Genomic DNA, 19,156 nt, shown 5'->3' with positions numbered 1-19,156 from the left:
TGAAATCATGAAATGTGCAGGTAAATGGATGGAACTAGGAACTGTTATACTAAGTGACATAACAGAGACTCAGAAAAAAAAAATCTATATATGTTCTCCCTCATATGTGGATCCTAGAACCAGACATAACTACAGGAACTAGGATAATGGAAAGGAACCAGGGAGGTAAAGGAAAAGAAAGAATCTGAAAGAGAAGAACAGTAGGAAACGGGCCTTAATAAGGGAAATATGGATAGAAATTGGGTTAGTTTAAGAGAGGTGGGGAGGGAAGGGTATACAAGGAACCTAGGGGATAAAGGGAAAGAAGGAGATCAAGAGAGGTAGGACCATAGGAGAAGGGTATTATTAAGGGAGAAAGGGGGGAAATGGGGGTACCTTAAGTGGGAAAGCCATGATGGAGGGTTGAGACAATGTGAGAGATAAATAATACCTAGCTAGTTTTAAAAACCAGAGGGAAGCATATTAGTCCAACAACCTACTTACAAATTATACATAGCAGATCAATAGATATATGTCTAGGCAAGGTTTATCTGAGAACAACTGGTCTTTGCCCAAGATTTATCTACATGGCACACAGTAATTTAAAGTACCAGACTGGTGGAACTAACCTTCTTGGATGTTTAAGAGACATACTTTGAGGCCTATACTAATTTGGTCAGAGGGACATAAAGGACAATTTTTGCTCCTTGCCCTCCTAGGTCGACCAGTTCCAGGGAACTATGAGCATCTCTCAAAATGTCTTGTAAATGTGGTGGGTCACCTGTCCTCTTGATCAAGGAGGCTGAGGAGATCCCACCAGATGGACTTGAACCAGTGTCCAGTCTACAAAGAGGAGGGTCAACACAGAGGAATCATTTCCTCCATGCTTCCAAGCGAAGCCAGCCATGGTTGAACAGGATCTTTGAGTTATCTTCACATAGGCGGAGCTGGTAAAACAAGGAGCCAGGAGCTCCTCCCAAGTCCACGTGACCCCCAAGGAACAGATCCTCAAACAGCCTAAGAGTAAAAAAAAATTGGTTTATCTGGGCCAACTGTATGGCCTTAAACACCCAAAAGGAAAGTATAACCAAATATTAAAGGGGCCAATATAATGTCTTAAGAGTCCATATGCACAGCTAAAGGCTACATAACAAGCAACAATGCCAGACAGGAGATACCTTCTTTTGAGTTGTTGGCCAGAGTGGCCCAAGGGACTCCCAGATAGTAACCCAGCATAGAACTGGGAAAATGAACAACAGACCCCAATCTTATCTAAAGGAGTATTGACAACTGATTGCTGCTAGATGAGGAACAGCTGACCTTCTTAAAACAAAGACTCTAGAAAGGCTGACTAGATTCACCGGATGGACAAGTAGTGGGGAATGGCTGGGGGTGCCGACACCACAGCAGACAGCAGCAGAGAAGACAGAGTAGAAGGGCTCTGGTGCGGGGAGGAGGCTATGGGAGGGTGCCATCCGGGAAGTGGTTGTATAGATGAGTAAGATGGTTTAGAATGTTCTGTGTGATATACATACACACACACAAAAGAAAAATCAACAAATTTAAAAAAAAATGAATTATAAAAACAAAAAAAAAAACACTGGCTGCTCTGGCAGAGGACCCAGCACCCCCATGGCGGGTAACAATTACCCGTAATTCCAGTTCCAGGGGATCCAACACTTTCTTCTGGCTTCTGTAGGCATTGCATGCACATGGTGCATGTACATACATACAAGTAAAACAGTTATACACATTAAAAAAAAAATACAAAAAAATTTAAAAATAAATTTTCTTTTTTTTCGAGACAGGGTCTCCCTGTAGCCCCAGCTGTCCTGGAACTCACTATGTAGATCAGGCTGGCCTCAAAGTCAGAGATCCGCCTATCTCTGCCTCCCAAGTCCTGTGATTAAAGGCACGCACCACCAAGCCCAGCTATAATTTTTCTTTTTAAAGAGAAGAAATACTTGCAGGTTAACAGCAGGTAAGAAAAAGGATGCCTAAGAGCAGTCAAGGAAGGTGGCTCGTACACACGAGGAGGAGATGAAAGGTTCTTGGAGACCGCAACAGAAAATGGCAAATATGTGCAGTGGAAAGAAGTGTCCCAGCTGCTGAACGGCTCTGAGCTTGGGCACTGAAGCAGAAAGCAGCTACGTGGAGGCTCACCTCAATGATGATCTGGCGTTCCAGGAGTGTGTAATGGTCTTGTATGTGCACAGAATCTTCTGCTGAAAATGGCAAACTGGTAGAGGGCCACAAGGTTAGTCTTTCTCTATGCAAAAAGGAAGACAAGAGCAACTAAAGATTTCACTAAAACTTTAAGAGGCTCACAGTGTTTCACAAGTCTGATCAATTCACTTTAATTCCCTTAAGAGGCAGAGAGAGCAGAAAATGGAGAACTTTGGCTTGGATTTTATATTCAAGATTTGCCAATTCAAGCTGTGGGTATATAACTCATTGGAAATGCTTGCCTAACACACACGGAGATTTGGGTTATATCTCCAGAATTGCATAAAACAGGCAGGGCGGCATACGCCTGTAATCCTAGCACTCTTGAGTTGGAGGCAGGAGGCTCAGAAATTCAAGGCTATCCTTGCCTATGTAAGATTTCAAGGCCAGCCTGGGCTACATGAGACCATATCTCAAAGGGAGTGGGGGGGGCGGGAGAAATTCTACAAACTCAAGAGGGAACTCCTAAAAGTCCACGAAATGCTTAATTGTTGCTAATTTTGCTTTGGAATAACTAAGAATCATTTTATTGGGAAAGCTGGATGTTTGGTGAATGGGTAAAGCTAGTAAGTGAGCATAGCCAACTGCCTATCATCCACATGTCCACAGAGCTCTGTGCCTCATCTTTGCTGAACCCTACTGAATTTGTTAGCTCTTTTTAGTGCAGAGTAATAAAAAGCTAATTATAGAGCACAGTGGTAGGCCGACAAATTGGGAAAGACTGAACAGATCTACACAAATGCCAAGGGTTCCATCTTCAAAACTGTGTTGAGCCAGGCATAGTGGCACATGCCCGTAATCCCAGCACTTATGAGGTGGAGGTAGGAGGTTCAGGAGATTAAGGTCATTCTTGACTACACAACAACTTCAAAGCTAGTCCAAGGTACATGAGAACCTGTCTCAAACTCCCAAGCCCCTCTCAAACACCCCTACATAAGAAGATATTGAGGGACAGGGTCTTGCCTAAAAGATATATGGTATACCAATAAGGAAGACCAAGAACAGCCCTCAGTTCATAGATCCATCCTTTAGAAAATGCTGCCTATTCCTCTACAGGAATAGGCCTGAAATTCAATTACAATGTCCCAGGTAAGTATGAGCCAGAGTGAATTTTTATGAGATAAAAGGGACAGCAGTGGGTTCCAGTTACTGCATTAAACTAACTTATCTCTTTATTCTCCAGAGGCCACAGAACACAGCTCCACATCTGGCAACATGAAAACTGAGGATTTCACATATATAAGTAAAATCTAAATGAGACCCTGGAATCTTGTCACCTAAAGAATGGCTAAAGCAACTGTGAACACTGAACTGGAAGAAGCAAGGACTGCTGGGAGACTGAAGACCTGTACAAGACACTGACTCTCAGCTTAACATCAGGAAGCACATTCCGACAATGAAGGCAGACCAACGATAAACAAGGCATTTCCAAGAGCAGTACGCATCATTCCCTCAGAACAAGAATATCTGTGGCTGGTTGTTTTTTTAACAAAGATTTATGTTTTGGATGAAACCCTGCACTAAATCAGCAGTTCTGAGACTTTGGGGTTCGAGAACCAGTAACACAAATAATGTACAAGGTCCACGAACAGTTGCTGCCTTTTAATTTTATTACATCAAATCATTAAAAAATTGCCACCAATGGAGCTGGGCATGGTGGCGCAAGCCTGTAGTCCCAGCACTTGGGAGGCAGAGGCAGGAGGATCTCTGTGAGTCCAAGGCCAGCCTGGTCTACATAATGAGTTTCAGGACAGCTGGGGCTACAGGGAGACCCTACGTCAAAAAGACAAAAAAAAAAAAAAAAATTGCCACCATTTTATTGCCAAAAAAGGGGAGAAGTGGGAACAAAAATCCCCAAATAAAAGACAGTCTTTCAGCCGAGCGTGGTGGCACACGCCTTTAATCCCAGCACTCGGGAGGCAGAGGAAGGCGGATGTCTGTGAGTTCAAGGCCAGCCTGGTCTACATAGTGAGTTCCAGGCCAGGTGGGGCTACAGGGAGACCTTGTCTCAAAAAAGTCTAAAAAAAAGACAGTCTTTCAAATTAAATTTAGCTTTAGAAAAAGACTCTACCTTGTCTCTGCTTTTCTCAAGTTACCCCCAATTGGTGAACTTTGTTGGAAACTAGTATTTGAGAGGCACTGAATGAGACAACCTCAACAGTACCCCCGCGATTCATATCAGTTCCTCCCTAACCTTCCATTCCATCCGCTTTTATTCTCTTCATTACAGCCACATAAAACTACTTCTATCCCATACTTACCCAATGCAAGTCTTAAGGAATTCTTTTCGTTTGTCAGGGTCTTGAATGTTCAAATGCTCTCGATAATGAGACAGCTACAAAAAAAAAAAAAAAAAAAACACAGAATTTTGAGCTGTTGTGCCTCTGTGGAGACAGAGGGAACTAGAGGTACCAGTGTTTCAACACTTGTCTAATTTATATAGACCACAAAAGGGGGGCAGGGAACAAAGGGGAGGGACAGAGAGGGAAAAAAAATGGAGAGGGAGAAAGAGCTGTGGAAGTACACTGTGTGTGTTATGTGTGTGTGAATGGGCGTAGAGACCAGAGGTCAAAATCTGCTGTCCTCCTCTAATGTTCTCCACCTAATCTTTTTTTTTAAAAAAAAAAAACAAAAAACAAAAAACAGATTTCGGGGCTGGAGAGATGGCTCAGCAGTTAGACACTGACTGTTCTTACAGAAGACCTGGGTTCGAATCCCAGCACCCACATGGCAGCTAACAACTGTCTGTAACTCCACTTCCAGGGGATCCAACAGCCTCTTCTGTCCTCCATGGGCACTGCACAACACAGGTGCACTTACCTACATGCAGGCAATACATGCAAACTCATAAAATAAAATATTTTTTAAAAAAACAAAAAAATAGATTTTATTCCATTTTTAAGTGTGTGCATGCACTTGAGTACAGGTATGTGCAGAGGCTAGTGTTGTATCCCCTGGAGCTGAAGTTGCAGACAGTTATGAATGAGGTGCCTGACACGGGTGCTGGGAATCAAATGTGGATCCTCTGCAAGAATAGTACATGGACTAGAAAGATGGTTCAGCAGTTAAGAGCACTGACTGCTCTTGCAAAGGACCCAGGTTTAGTTCCCAGCACGCACCTGGCAGCTAACAACCATCCATAACTCCAGTTCCAGGGGATCTGACACCCTCTTCTGTTCTCTGTGGGAAATGCACAACACAGGTGCACTTACATACATGTAGGTAACACTCATAGACATAAAAATAAAGTTTCAAATCTTTAGTTATAGTAGCCAGTTTTTTTGTCTGCTTGTGGGTTTTTTTTTTGTTTGTTTTTTGGGTTTTTGGGGGTTTTTTTGCATTTTTGAGACACTCTCCCTGTAGCCCCAGCTGGCCTGGAACATGCTATGTAAACCAGGCTAGCCTCAAACTCATAGAGATCTGACTGCCTCTGCCTCCCAAGTGCCAGGATTAAAGGTGTGGGCCACCACACCCAGCTAGTAGCCAGTTTTTAAGTACTAAACAATACAGTTAACTATCAACTAACATATCAGACAGCACAAATAGAGAATAGCTCTATCAATGCAGAAATTATTTTTTTCCTTCTGGTTTTTTTAGACAGAATCTGGAGGAAGCCATCAGATGTCAACCTCGGAACTCCACATGCACTCATGCACATGCATGTGCACCCCAAACACACACACACACGTGCCCACACACATGCAAACACACATACATGAGAAAAAAAGTTAAATGGTATAATGAATGTTACTCTAAGAGTTAAATGATGCAATAATCGGAAATTTATTTTATTGTTACATTTCTTCATTATTTATTTGTGTATCTATGTGCATGTGCTACAAAGTGCATGTGGAGGTCAGAGGACAACTTTCAAGAGTTGGTTCTCTCCTTCCACCATGTGGGTCTGAAAGACTGAACACAGGTTTTCAGACTTGGTAGCATGTACCTTTACCCACTGAACCATCTCACCAGTCCCACAATGAGTGACGTTTATGAAAACTGTAATTTTATATATAATTATTAAAAATGGAAATATAAAACAGACTGACAGGTAAATAAATTGATATGAAAAATAAAGCACACTGATAAATAGAAAAATAAACACACTGATGTGAAATAGCTTTAGGAAGTATATTCTTTTTTTTGGTCTTTTTGAGACAGGGTCTCCCTGTAGCCACAGCTGGCCTGGAATACGCTATGGAGACCAGGCTGGCTTCAGTTTCGCAGAGATCCATCCACTTCTGCCTCCAAAGTATGGAGATTAATGGCATGTACCACCATGCCTGGCAAAATATTCTTTTTTAGCTGCGCATGGTGGTACACAACTTTAATCCCAGCACTCAGGAGGCAGAGGTAGGTGGATCTCTGCGAGTTCCAGGCCAGCTGGGGTTACAGGAAAACCCTGTCTCAGAAAGACCAAAAAAAACTTATTATTTTTATTTTGTGGGTATGAGTGTATTGCCTGCATGTATGTAAGTGCACCCATGTCATGCAGTGCTTAGAGGTCAGAAGAGGGCCTCAGATCCCCTGGAACTGGAATTACATATGGTTGTTAGCGCCCATGTGGGTACTGGGAACTGAACCTGGGTCCTGTGCAAGAGCAGCCAGTGCTCTTAACCACTGAGCCACTTCTCCAGCCCAGGAAACATATTCTTTAGAACTAAGAGATGTGGGTCCATGAGATGACTTAGTAGGTAAAGATGCTGCTGCCAAGCCTGAAAACCTGATCCCCAGAACCCACAGCAAAGTGTAAAGATGCCAGAAAGTTATCCTCTGACTTCTATATGTGTGCTGTGGCAGGTGTATCCACACACATATACATACATATATATATATATACACACACACACATAAATGAAAGAAAAAATGTATATAAAAATATAAATAAGACCAAGTAATAATTATATTTTATAATTTAAGCTTCATAAAATATCTGAAATATTTAAAATATCATTTTAATACTAAAGAAAATAACCTTTAAAATTTATAGTTAGGAGGCTGGAGAGAAGGCTCAGTGGTTAAGAGCACTAGCTGTTCTTGTGGAAGATCCTGGTTTGAATCCCAGCACCCACATAGCAGCTAACTCCAGTTCCAAGGGATCCAATGCCCTCTTCTGCCCACAGTGGGCAAGGCATGACATGGGTGCACTTACACACATGCGGGCATAACACTCATACACATAAAATATAAATAAATAAATAAATAAATAAATTTATAGTTAGGGCTGGGGATGTTAGCTCAGTGATAGAGTGCTTACATGTGGAGACCCTGGGTTCAATCTCTCTAGTACCATAAAAAAAAAAAACACAAATCAGAACAAAAATGATCTAAAACTAATATATTATGTATCAATTCCATGTCAGCATAAGTCTTGCAAGGAAAAATTTGCTTAAGAAATCTTCACATTCTAGGAGGATAAACTAAAAGTAAGCAATCAGCTCTGTCACTTTCAAAGTTTACAAGGCTGGAAAACTATAGATTTATATACAACATGCATGAAATGCCATATTCAACTAAACACATGGAAAGTTTTAGATGAGTTACCCAAGGCGCTGGGCAGATGGTTCGATGGGTACAATGCCTGCCATGTAAGCATGAGGATGTCCGTTCAGATCTCCAGAACACCACGTGAAACAAAGCAAATGGTGATCCCTGGGACTGCTAGCCAACCACACTGGTTGGTACAGCGAGCTCCATAATCACCGAGATCCCATCTCAGAAAATGAACTGTAAAGTAGTGGAGGTAGACATCCAATGTTCACCTCTGACCTCCATATGCACAGACACCTGTACAATGCGCACACACCTGTACACTCATATACCACACACAATTAAAAAAAGTAACGAATAAAAGATAAAAATTTTAAAAGAAGGGATTTAGCTCAGTGGTAGAGCACTTGCCTAGCAAGCACAAGGCCCTGGGTTCGGTCCTCAGCTCTGGGAAAAAAAAAATGTTAACCAAAACATGCTTCTTCTCATTAATCAAACCTCAAAACAACAAGCTCTTCAAGAATTCCCTGTAAAGAAAATTCTTTATTGGTTTGAATCCATAGAGATTGAAAATGTAAAAAAAAGCTCTTCAAATGACTACTTTGACTACTGGTTATTTTCAGTAGGTTAAGATCAAGAATTTTGTCAGGCATGGTGGCGCACAGGTGTATCTCTGTGCGTTCAAGGTCAGCCTGGTCAATGAGCTGGGGCTACTGGGAAACTCTGTCTCAAAAAAAAAAGATCAAGGGCTTTTCAAATTTTCCCAAGGCTTGAATTATATATAATTTCCTTTTAGAAAATACAGGGCTGGAGGGATGGTTGAGTAGTTAAGAGCACTGACTGCTCTTGCAGAGAGCCAGGATTTGGTTCCCAGCACCACATGTCAGCTAACAACCATCTGTAACTCCAGTTCTAGGTGATCTGATGCCTTCTTCCGACCTCCGCAGGCACCACACAACACGGGTGCATTTACACACATGCAGGCAATACACTCAAACACATAAAATAAAAATAATAAAGTACATTACTAGAAAACATTCTCCTGAATAATATTCTATTGTGCAAAGGTTAACTGCTTTTTGAGACAAGGGACAGGGTAGCCCTGGCTGGTCAAGAACTCACTACATCGAATAAGCTGGCCTCAAACTCACAGAGATCCACCTGCTGCTGCCTCCCAAGTACTAAGATTACAGGTATGAACTGCCACACTGGTCTGATGGCTAGTCTTGGTTGTCAACTTGACATACCTAGGGTGAGAGAACTTCAATTGAGGAATTATTTCCATCAGATTGGCCTATGGGGCATTTTCTTGATTGTGAATTGACATACGAAGGCCTAGGCCACTGTGAGAAGTGCCATTAGGCAGTGAGTCTGAGCTGTATAAGAAAGGTAGCTGAGTGGGCCAGAAGAACCAAGCCAGAAAGCAGCATTTCTCCATGGTTCCTGCTTCAAGCTTCTGTCTTGGCTTTCCTTGATGGTGGATTGTAAAAGAGGAAATACACACTTTCTTCTCCAAGGTGCTTTGGTTATGGTGCTTATCACAGCAACAGAAAGAAACTAAGACACCTAGCTCTAACAATGTTATGAAAAGTGCAGCACTGCAAATGTGTGGCTGGCCTGGCAAGAAAGGAGCCATCAACAGCGGGACTGGCTTAGTCTTAATCTGAAGTAAAGGTTTTTGGTAAAATTTCAAAAATTTTCTTATACTCCTAGAGCTCATTCTAAAACTATAAAACTCTGTCGAAATTCAACATTCACTCTTATTCATTGACCTCCCTCAGCCAAAATGTGTTTGAGAGCACCACTAGCCTGACCTATCATCTTTACTGACCTATAGTCTGGTTTCTTAACTCTCAACCTTCAGTTTTCTACAGGGTTACAAGTCTAAACCCATGAGCTCCTCCAAACCAGGACTCATAAAGAACTGTAAAACAAATTATAGATCAAGTCAGTTTTCATTCACTAAAAATACTATTCTTGAGCTAGTCATGGTATGCATACCTTTTATCCCAGCACTCAGGAGGCAGAGGCAGGCAGATCTCTGTGAGATCAAGGCCAGCTTGGTCTGGTCTACATAGTGAGTTCCAGTCTAGCTGGGGTTACAGGGAAACCCTGTCTCAAAAAGACAAAAAAAAAAAAAAAAAAAAAAGTATGTGCATATATATATATATATACACATATTACCAAGAGATCATGTAAAAAGCAAAAATGCAGCACACCATTTGGATTAACTTTTCAAGCATCTCTCTCTTCTGAATATAATCAATACAAAGGAAAGGAAACAGTTCCATCAGCCTGAGATCCCGAAGGCTGGGTGTTGGCTTAGTTGTCTGGTAAACAGGTCCCCAACTGAAACAAAGGCCACACTCACCGCCAACTCTTCTGTTCTATCTAGGAACCTGGGAAGAAGCAGAAGGGAGCAACACATTGTAATATACTGAGATGTGACATTTAACCTCAAAAAGACAAGTTCTAGAAGAAGCAGTTCATCTCATTTCCTCTATACATTATGAGATAAGCCTACTCTTAAATTTTCCACCACCTCCGCCCCTTCAAAACACTTGGTGGCTTATGTATCATTTGTCCCTCTGCTCCAACTAAACAAATGGACAAGACAATGCAGGACACCAAAAGCTTTAACAAAGCCTGCCCTAGCCCATGGTCACCTCGTGTGTTTGTTACTTTACTGAAAATCAGAGCACTGTTTCCTGATAAAACAATCCTGGAAACAGCCTATATTCTTTATTGTTCGTGTAACAAGTATAACGTGTTCTGTCTTCTGGTTCCTCATTTTGAATAAACCATAATTAACATCCCTGCTTTGGCATGGGAGTGATACTTGACAAGACTTCCTCGACTGGAAAGGAGAGAGGGTCAGAGAGAAATGAGTGTATCTCTGTGAGCATATCTTCTTTTGCAAATTCCTGGCTAACCTAACCAAGTAAACTGCTTTCCCACTTCAGTCTTAGGGGCAGATTGTCACTGTTCTGGCTATTGGGTAAATGGAGTTGCACTGGGCCACAAAACTAAAATAAATGCTTTAACCCATTCCTTTGCATTGAGGAAAACATACATAAAGTTTAACCCAAGAGCAAAAAATAGACCCCATTGACTGGAATGAAATAGGAAAGGAAAACATGACAGAGGGCCACCCCGATCCTTCTTCGCCCCAGGCAGAGAGCCTACCTCTCATCTAGCCTCAGAAGTCAATCCAGATCCTAATTGTTTCTATGAGACTGTCCTGGGGAATCCTGACTGAAAATTACAGTTCCTTCTTCTCTACTGTATTTCATACTGGCATCTCTTGACCAAGTAAAAAACAGCCACTTTGCTGGGCGTGATGGTGCACGCCTTTAATCCCAGCACTCGGGAGGCAGAGGCAGGTGGATCTTTGTGAGTTCAAGGCCAGCCTGGTCCACGTAGTGAGTTTCAGGACAGCTGGGGCTACAGGGAGACCCTGTCTCAAAAAGACTAAAAAAGAAAAAAAAAAACAGCCACTTTTACTCCAGGTCTTTTATAAGAAAATGCTTAGCAAACATTAACACAGCAGATAGCCATAAACCAAGTAAGTACTAATTCACTCACTGCCAGTCTTTCTAATGACCCCATGTAGTAGATATCACCCCTATTTCATAAATGGAAAAACTTATGCTCAAAGAAATGTGGTAATCTGCCCAAGATCACAGTATAGTGGCAGTCATATTCAGTCCAGGTGTGTTTGACTGCAGAGCCTGGTTCTTAACATCCCTAATCTATTGTCACCTTATTATAGACCATATGGTGTTGTTAATTATTCCATCACATTTAAGTATCTTGTTTTCTAAATGTTTCTGGAAAAGGACAGTGTCTTCAATTTCTTTGCAGGCCCCAGAGTGTTCTGAAAAAGCATTTGATAAACTGTATAGACCAGAAACTCACTTCTTACCTGAAGAGATCTAAAAGTAGCTTTTGGTCCCCGATTTCTTTAAGAAAGTGAATGAGATGTCTCAGGGCAACCTGGCGTACCTCCAGCTCTCGGAAAAGGATCTCTGGCAGGTGGGAAGAAGTTAGATGGGGAAAAGAATAAAGTTCCTATTATTCAGATTTGAAAATGGCCTCTCCACTCACACATCCTAAGCATTATCTCCTAAAAGACCAGCGAAAGCAAAAAATGGTTTACCCCTGTGTTACAACCCACCACCAACAGCCTCTAGGCTCCCCAGCAACTCAGAACCATGGAATCAGCTTTTCAGTTCGCACTAACACAAACAGTAGGCACTTGGCATGGATTCACATTTCTTCAAACAGCCATGTGTGTAGCAAACAAATTGAGAGGTGGCTAATATAGTTGCCACCCTGAAGACAGCCCTCAGAGGTATGATGTGTTAAGCCCCAGGCTATTCCAGCTGTTTCTGATACAGACTTGATCCTGGTGAATTCTGGTATGAAAGCCACAATGCCACGCTTCCCTCAATGTGGTATATACCGTGCTGAGTTAAGACTCACTTTAAACTATGCTCACCTTTGCTCAGGGTCCTCTTCAAAAAGATCAGAACCTAGAGGAAAGGGGACAAATGTACAGCTTTTCAAACACAAAGACTGCCCACATACCTGACGTCTAGGAATAAGCACATCCTGTTAGCAACCACTGCAGTAAATGATAGCCCTCTCTGCAGGACGGAAGGAAATGATGAACTTTTGAAACTGTGCTGTGTCCTGGGTGCCCACATGACCAAGTCTAAACTGGCTGAGACACTATCCCCCGCCTGTTGAGAGACTGCTCTCACACAGTTCTGTTGTCAGAAAACTTTGTGTAACAGAACAGCCAGACTTCTGTTTTCTGGTTACACTCAAGAATTCCATGTAGAATGCATGTCCCACCAGCTGACCTTGAACACAGTTTGCTGAGAAGCCTAGCCTCAGGAATCTTTCATGACAGTTAACCTAAAATGTTATGTCTGTTTTGATTGAGTTTTCATAAACTAATGAAAACAAACAACAGGGAAACCCCACACTTACCGCAGTGATGACGTTTCCATCGTGCATGCTTACTGCCTCCTCTAGGAGCTGCAGCTTGTCCTGTAAGGAGCGGAATCTTTCCAGTGAGCAGATCTGGCAGAGTAAGAACACAAGGAATGTGTAAGAAAGACTACTTCTTGTGTTCCTTTGTCACCGGATAGTGAGGGAAAGGGCAGGAGTGAAAGGAACCATCCCCAGACAGAACGTCTGTGTTTACACCCTGGTTCCCTGTGCTCTGCCAGATATCAGGTTCCCACCACACCCTCTAGTTCAATGTGATACCCTATAGGATGTTGATGTCTTCAAATCTTGACAAACTCAAAGGATAATCACTTACTCTTTCTTCATGTTCCTATAATAAAAATCCACCCTATGTAAGTACATAGCTGAGTGAGCTTTGCAAAGTGCCTACAACCATGTAACCACTACAACAAACATACAAAACAGTTCCATCACCTGAAAACAGTCCCTTTGTCCACCTTGACATTAATGCCCTCCTTCCATCCTTATCTCATCAACTACTCATCTGTTCTTAATCACTGTAGTTTTGCTTTTCCTAGAATTTCACAAAGATAAAATCCTATTACCATATACTCCTATAACTGGCTTCTTTCATTCAACACCATGTTTCTGAGATGAAACCATGTGTCATGGTATTACCAGTTTATTCCTATTTATTGCCAATTTGTTTTCTGTTGCACGATTATACCACAGTTTATCTATTTACCTTCTGATTAGTATCTGGGTAGTTTCCATTTTGGGGGCCTCTATAACAAAGCTACACTGAACATCAGTGCAAATCTTTTTTGTTTTGTTTTTTTGTTGAGACAGGGTTTTACTGTCTCAAATGTAACCCTGGATGGCCTGGGTTCTATAGATGAGGTTGGCCTCAAACTCAGAGATCTGCCTGCCTCTACTTCCCGAGCACAGGGATTAAAGGCATGTGGCCAACATGCTTGGCCTTCATGTAAATCTTTTTAGAAACTGTTTTAATTTATCGTGGGCTTCAAATGTTTAACAGTGAAACTGCTAAGTTATGTAATAAATATATGTTTAACCTTGCAAGAAACCACCAGATTATTCTCAAAAGTAATCTTATGATTGTATATTCCCACCAGCGAAGTATAAGGGTTTAGTCTATCCTTCTAACACATAATACTGCAAAGTCTTTAAAATTTACCCTTAGCTAGGCACCTTGGAACACATCTTGTAATCCCAGAAGAAGGATTTTAAGTCTGAGGCTAGCTTAGGCAACACAATGACACCATGTCTCAAAAAACCATGTGATAACACCATTAAACTATCACTAAAATGACTTGTTTCTCTTTCTCTCTCTCCTCCCTCCCTCTCTCGACAAAGTCTTGCTCTATAGCCCAGGCTAGCTTTGAACTTGAGATCTTCCCTCCTTGACCTCTACAGTAACTGAGATTACAGTATGTGTCACAGTGTTTGGTATAATTTATACTTTATCTTTTGTGGGCGCAGAGCTTCACACATGCTAGATAAGTGCTCGCTGAGCTACATCTCAGGCCTTAATTCATACTTTTGTGATAACTATAATAGTGACCATTTTATCAATCATGTATCTTTTGTGATGTGTCTGGTCATATTTTGTGCCAATTGTTTTGTGGATTGTCTATCTTCTTATTGTTGATTTTTTTTTTTTTTTTTTTTTTTTTTTGTCTTTTTTTGAGACAGGGTCTCCTTGTAGTCCCAGCTGTCCTGGAATTCACTATGTAGACCAGGAGGGCCTCAAACTCACAAAGATCCACCTGCCTCTGTCTCCCAAGTGCTGGGATTAAAGGTGTGCGCCACTACACCCAGCCTCTTACTGTCAAATTTTAAGAATTCTGGACAAGTCTTTTATAACCTCAGTTTCTATGTGTGAGATATATATATGAGTGTGCATATTCTTGTGTGTACACAATGCCATGGCAAGTGTGTGGTGGTCAGAAAACAACTTTCAGGTACCAGTCCTTGCCTTGTCACCTTGTTCTGACACAGAATGTCTTTGCATATGTCAGGCAAGTGGCCCAAGAGCTTCATCAGTTCCCCTGTCCTGCCTCTCATCTCCTAGTTACATATGTTTACACCACTGTGACTGGGTTTTATGTAGGTTCTAGGGATCCAAACTCAGGTTGTCAGACTTGCAGGGCAAGTGCTTTACCCACTGAGCAATCTCCCTAGCCCTGTAATATAAACTTTATAAATGTTTTATCCGAAAAGGTGGCAAAACCGGATCACCTTTGAGGATCCGAAAGATAGGGTTTGAGGTATGTTTCACTGTGCAGAGATGTGGTTCGAGATTCTCCCAGGCTTCGCCATCATGCCTGATGATCCCGAGTGACCACTGCGTACATCCGTAAGTTTAGTAACCCGGGCAAGGTAAAAAGAATTGCTCAATTTCCATATCAATGGGCTTTGATGGAACGAGATAGGCATGTCTCTGGAGTCAACAGCTACTATGGAGCTTGGAGAATATTGATTAAGGAAAGATTTTCCTGATTGAAGAAGAAAATAACTCAACATGCTCAACTATTCCCACCAAAAGGCTACACAGTATATTATATAGCATGCAATATGTTATGGAACACGTAATAAAAATGAAAAAGAAAAGCCTAAATAAATAAATAAATAAATAAATAAATAAATAAATAATAAATAAATAATCTTAGTTTTCATGCTTAACAGAGCTTTCAAAATTCAAAAGGTTTTAATTGTGATGAAGTCCATCTAACAATTTTTTTAATTTTTTTTATTTTTGGGGTATTTTTGAGACAGGGTCTCCGTGTAGCCACAGCTGTCCTGGAACTCACTATGTAGGCCAGGCTGGCCTTGAACTCACAAAGATCCACCTGCCTCTGCCTCCCAAGCAGTGGAATTAAAGGCGTGCACCACCACACCCAGCCGCCAGTTCTTTTTCTTTTATGGTTTATATTTTTTTGTGTCCTATGCAATAAATCTTTGTCTAAGCCAAGCTCATCAGGACTTTCACCTATATTTCCTTCTATGAGCTCTATAAATTTAACACTTACATTTAGGTCTATGATCCATTAATTATTATGATGTTAATTTCCCAAAATTAGTCTACAGATTCAATGCATATCCAATCAAACCTTGACAGTTCTTTTGTACACTCTGTCAAATGGGTATTACAATCTATAAGAAAACACAAAGGATCTAGAATAGCCCAAATAATTTTGGAAGTAAATAACAGAGTTGAAGTCTGGAAGCCTTAAAAGAGTTACAGTTACCTGATTTATCAAAGCTACAATAATTAAGTTTGTAATATTGGCATAAGGAGAGTCAAATCAGGAAACAAAATAGAGTTCAGAAAAATACCTACATATAAATAATAACTGATTTTTTAAAAAAATACCCCCAAAATTCAATGAGAAAAAGTCTTGTCAACAAATTGTGCTGAAAACAAAAAAAAAACAAATTGGGATGTACATGGAAAAAGAAATTAACCTCAATGCTTCTCTCACACCATGTACAAGCAATAACTCAAAATGGATCATAAATCTAAACATAAAGATAAGAACAGGTTTGAGACAGGGCCTCTACCATGTGCCCAGGCTGGCCTCAAATTCGTTCCATAGCCCAGGCTGGCTTCATACTTGCAATCTCCCTGCCTCAGTCTCCCTAGTGCTACGGTTACAGGTGTGTATTACCACACCGGCTGCCTTCACTCTTACACAATCTTTTCTCTCTCATCTACTGATATCTCCCCTATGCTAGCCAAGCAACTCCAAACCCTGGAGTCAAAGATTTTGCAGCTAACTTTTTAACCTTAGTGGATTAATTTTCCTCCTGAAAACCACCTCATTTAGCAAATTGGAATGGAAGAGAGAAATAAAGAAATCCTTTCTGTGGGAATACAGTACTTATCCTGCCAAAGACTCCCACAAGAAGTTTCTTTCCAGTGGTCTTACCTTGCCTTTCCGGAGGCGTCGCACTGTATCACTGGGGCTCCAGTCATTGCTGTAATCCTGGAACATTAGCAACACACGGATCATGTGTTAAGGGATCAGAATTACCAGTATACCAGCTCCTCACCTAAATTCTATCTCTGCCTCTAAGAAGGAAATGTTGTGACAGAATGAATTGATGAGAAAAATGAAACTGGAATAGTCTTGTTTTGAGTTTGGTCTTGATTTGAGTTTCTAAAGGAACTAAAGCAAGGGTGATACAGACAGTAAGAGATGGATCAAAAAGGGATGGCAACTGGCAAAGCTCATAACTCTATACCTACTGATTCAGGGTTTCAAACCCTAGAAGCAATCAGAGAGCCTAAGAGTCAATATCATTAGCCAAGAGAAGGAAAGAGAAACTTGAGACACATTCCTTTTTTAATCTTAGACTATAGTTTCTTCCTTTCGAATCAATTTGCTTTTTAAATATACTTCATGGGAATATGAGCTCCACCAATCTTCCAGGCTGCAGTGACTATCATCAGTAGAGCCTCCAAAAGGCAGCAGAGCAGAAAAGTCAGACTCAGAAAGTATAGACTTTGACTCCCAAGTTTTAGCCTTTCCTAGTTATGAGACCCAACTAAGGCCTAGTGCTGAGAAGTTCAGTTTTATCACCTATAAGAGGGGGTGGAAATACAGTCATTTGGTACATAATGACATTTCAGTCAATCCATATACAATGACAGCTCCGTAAGATTATAATGGAATGGAAAAACTCTTACTGCACGTGCGTGCGTGCGTGCGTGCGTGTGTGTGTGTGTGTGTGTGTGTGTGTGTGTGTATGTGTGTAGGATGCCAGGTGGCCTGTTCAAGGTCTCTCTGCCTATTCCCTTGAGACAGGGTCTCTCACTGAACCTGAAGCTTGCCACTTTTCAGCTAGGCTGGTGGCCAGTGACTATCTGAAATCTTCTTATCTCTGTTCCTCATGGCATTGGGGTTTCATGCAGCCATGTCTGATTTTTTACATGGGTGCTGGGGATCCAAACTCGGGTCCTCATACTTGTACAGCAAGCATTCTTATCCACTGAGCCATCTCTCTAGCCCCTTGCCCTTGCCTAGTATTTTTACTATACTTTTTCTAGGTTTAGATACACAAAACTAGTCATTATGCCCAATGGTCTACAGTATTCAGGTAGTAACAGGCAATACAGGTTTATAGCCTACAATAGTTGTATAATATAGGCTATACAATCTAGGTTTGTGTAAGCACATCCTGTTTGTACAAAGATGAAATTACTTAGCAATTCATTTCTCAGAAGTATCCCTGTCACTCATTGACACACAACTGTAACAGCTACTCAGAGACTTGGGAAAATTAAGCAGGGAAACATAGGTCAAGGTACTTTATACTAAGTAACACATCAATACTAAGATATAACTCAGCAGCACCCAGGAGGCAGAGACAGGCAGAGAGATCAAGGCCAGTCTGGTCTACATAGCATGTCTCAGCTGGAGGGAAATCAAAAGAGGGTAACTCAAGCTGGACATGTCCTGGACATGGTGACTTACAACTATAATCTCAGCACTCAAGAGGCTAAGGTAGGAGTACTGCCATAAATTTCACTATCAGATGAGTTCCAGGCCTAGCCTGAGCTACAGAGTGAGACCCTGTCTCAAAAAAAAAAACCCCACAAAACCACAATAAGGGCTGGTGAGATGATTCAGCAGGAAAGGCACCTGAATTTAATCTATGAAACCAACATGGTGACTGGGTGTAGTGGTGCATGTCTTTAATTCCAGCACTCGGGAGGCAGAGGCAGGCGAATCTCTCTAAGTTCAAGGCCAGCCTGGTCTACATAATGAGTTCTAGGCCAGCTGGGGCTATAGGGAGACCCTGACCCTGTCTCAAAAAGATCAAAAAAAAAAAAAAAAAAAAAAAACTACCATGGTGATGGAAGGAGAGAAAACTAATGCCCACATTTATCATCTGACCTCCACATACATGCCATGGCATGTGGCTAGTGGGTGTGAGTACACACACATACACACACACACACACACACACACAAAATGTAATTTTTTTTCTACAAAATACTTTATTAGCTCAGAAGAAAGAAGTTTAGAAGAGGTGAGAAAGGGATATAATTAGATGGCTGGGCAAAGGTCTATGGAATAGATTTGAAGTAATGATTGTTTTATAGATAAGTATGATGATATTATGACCACTGGATTGAGGAAGCTATTATTATTATTATTATTATTATTATTATATTATTTTTTTTGAGGGTTTCTGATAATGCTACATACATTCTGAAAGTACAAAAGGTACAAAATCAATTTTTTTCCAGTACATTTCAAAGGATGGTGCCAGTCTTTCATTGTTTGCAAAGCACCTTCACATACTGTTACTGGAGGTCATTTTGTCTCTTAATTAAAGTAAGATACCATATATCCATTGTTTTGACCTGTACTGAAACAGGGAAGAGGGTCCCCTAGAGGGTTCTTAGTCTCATTCATAAAGAATTGAAGAATGGACTCAAATGGCAGAA

At 41.2% G+C, this 19,156-nt stretch overlaps 1 protein-coding gene and 1 pseudogene across 7 annotated transcripts in view; one reads left to right on the top strand and one right to left on the bottom strand.

Annotated features, from left to right (window-relative positions):
* The window catches only part of Vipas39 (VPS33B interacting protein, apical-basolateral polarity regulator, spe-39 homolog), a 41,733-nt gene that overhangs the window by 13,136 nt on the left and 9,441 nt on the right, over window positions 1-19,156 (bottom strand). For 4 of the 7 annotated variants that reach the window (XM_008839956.2, XM_008839949.3, XM_017799873.2 and 1 more), the window contains 7 exons: window positions 16,629-16,685; window positions 12,694-12,786; window positions 12,197-12,230; window positions 11,621-11,723; window positions 10,067-10,094; window positions 4,467-4,540; window positions 2,143-2,218 (listed from right to left, as the gene is read on the bottom strand). In XM_008839956.2, coding sequence (XP_008838178.1) covers window positions 2,143-2,218; window positions 4,467-4,540; window positions 10,067-10,094; window positions 11,621-11,723; window positions 12,197-12,230; window positions 12,694-12,786; window positions 16,629-16,685 — 465 coding nt within the window. Of the gene's footprint in view, window positions 1-2,142; window positions 2,249-4,466; window positions 4,541-10,066; window positions 10,095-11,620; window positions 11,724-12,196; window positions 12,231-12,693; window positions 12,787-16,628; window positions 16,686-19,156 lie in introns of all 7 variants that reach the window. The other 3 variants (XM_008839952.3, XM_008839943.3, XM_017799870.2) reach the window with 1 other exon arrangement.
* LOC108491179 lies at window positions 14,987-15,182 on the top strand (annotated as a pseudogene).

The sequence above is a fragment of the Nannospalax galili genome, unplaced genomic scaffold, assembly GCF_000622305.1.
Source record: "Nannospalax galili isolate Female #2095 unplaced genomic scaffold, S.galili_v1.0 scaffold330, whole genome shotgun sequence".
Lineage (NCBI taxonomy): Eukaryota > Metazoa > Chordata > Mammalia > Rodentia > Spalacidae > Nannospalax > Nannospalax galili.
This window is presented reverse-complemented; position numbering and strand designations above follow the sequence as displayed.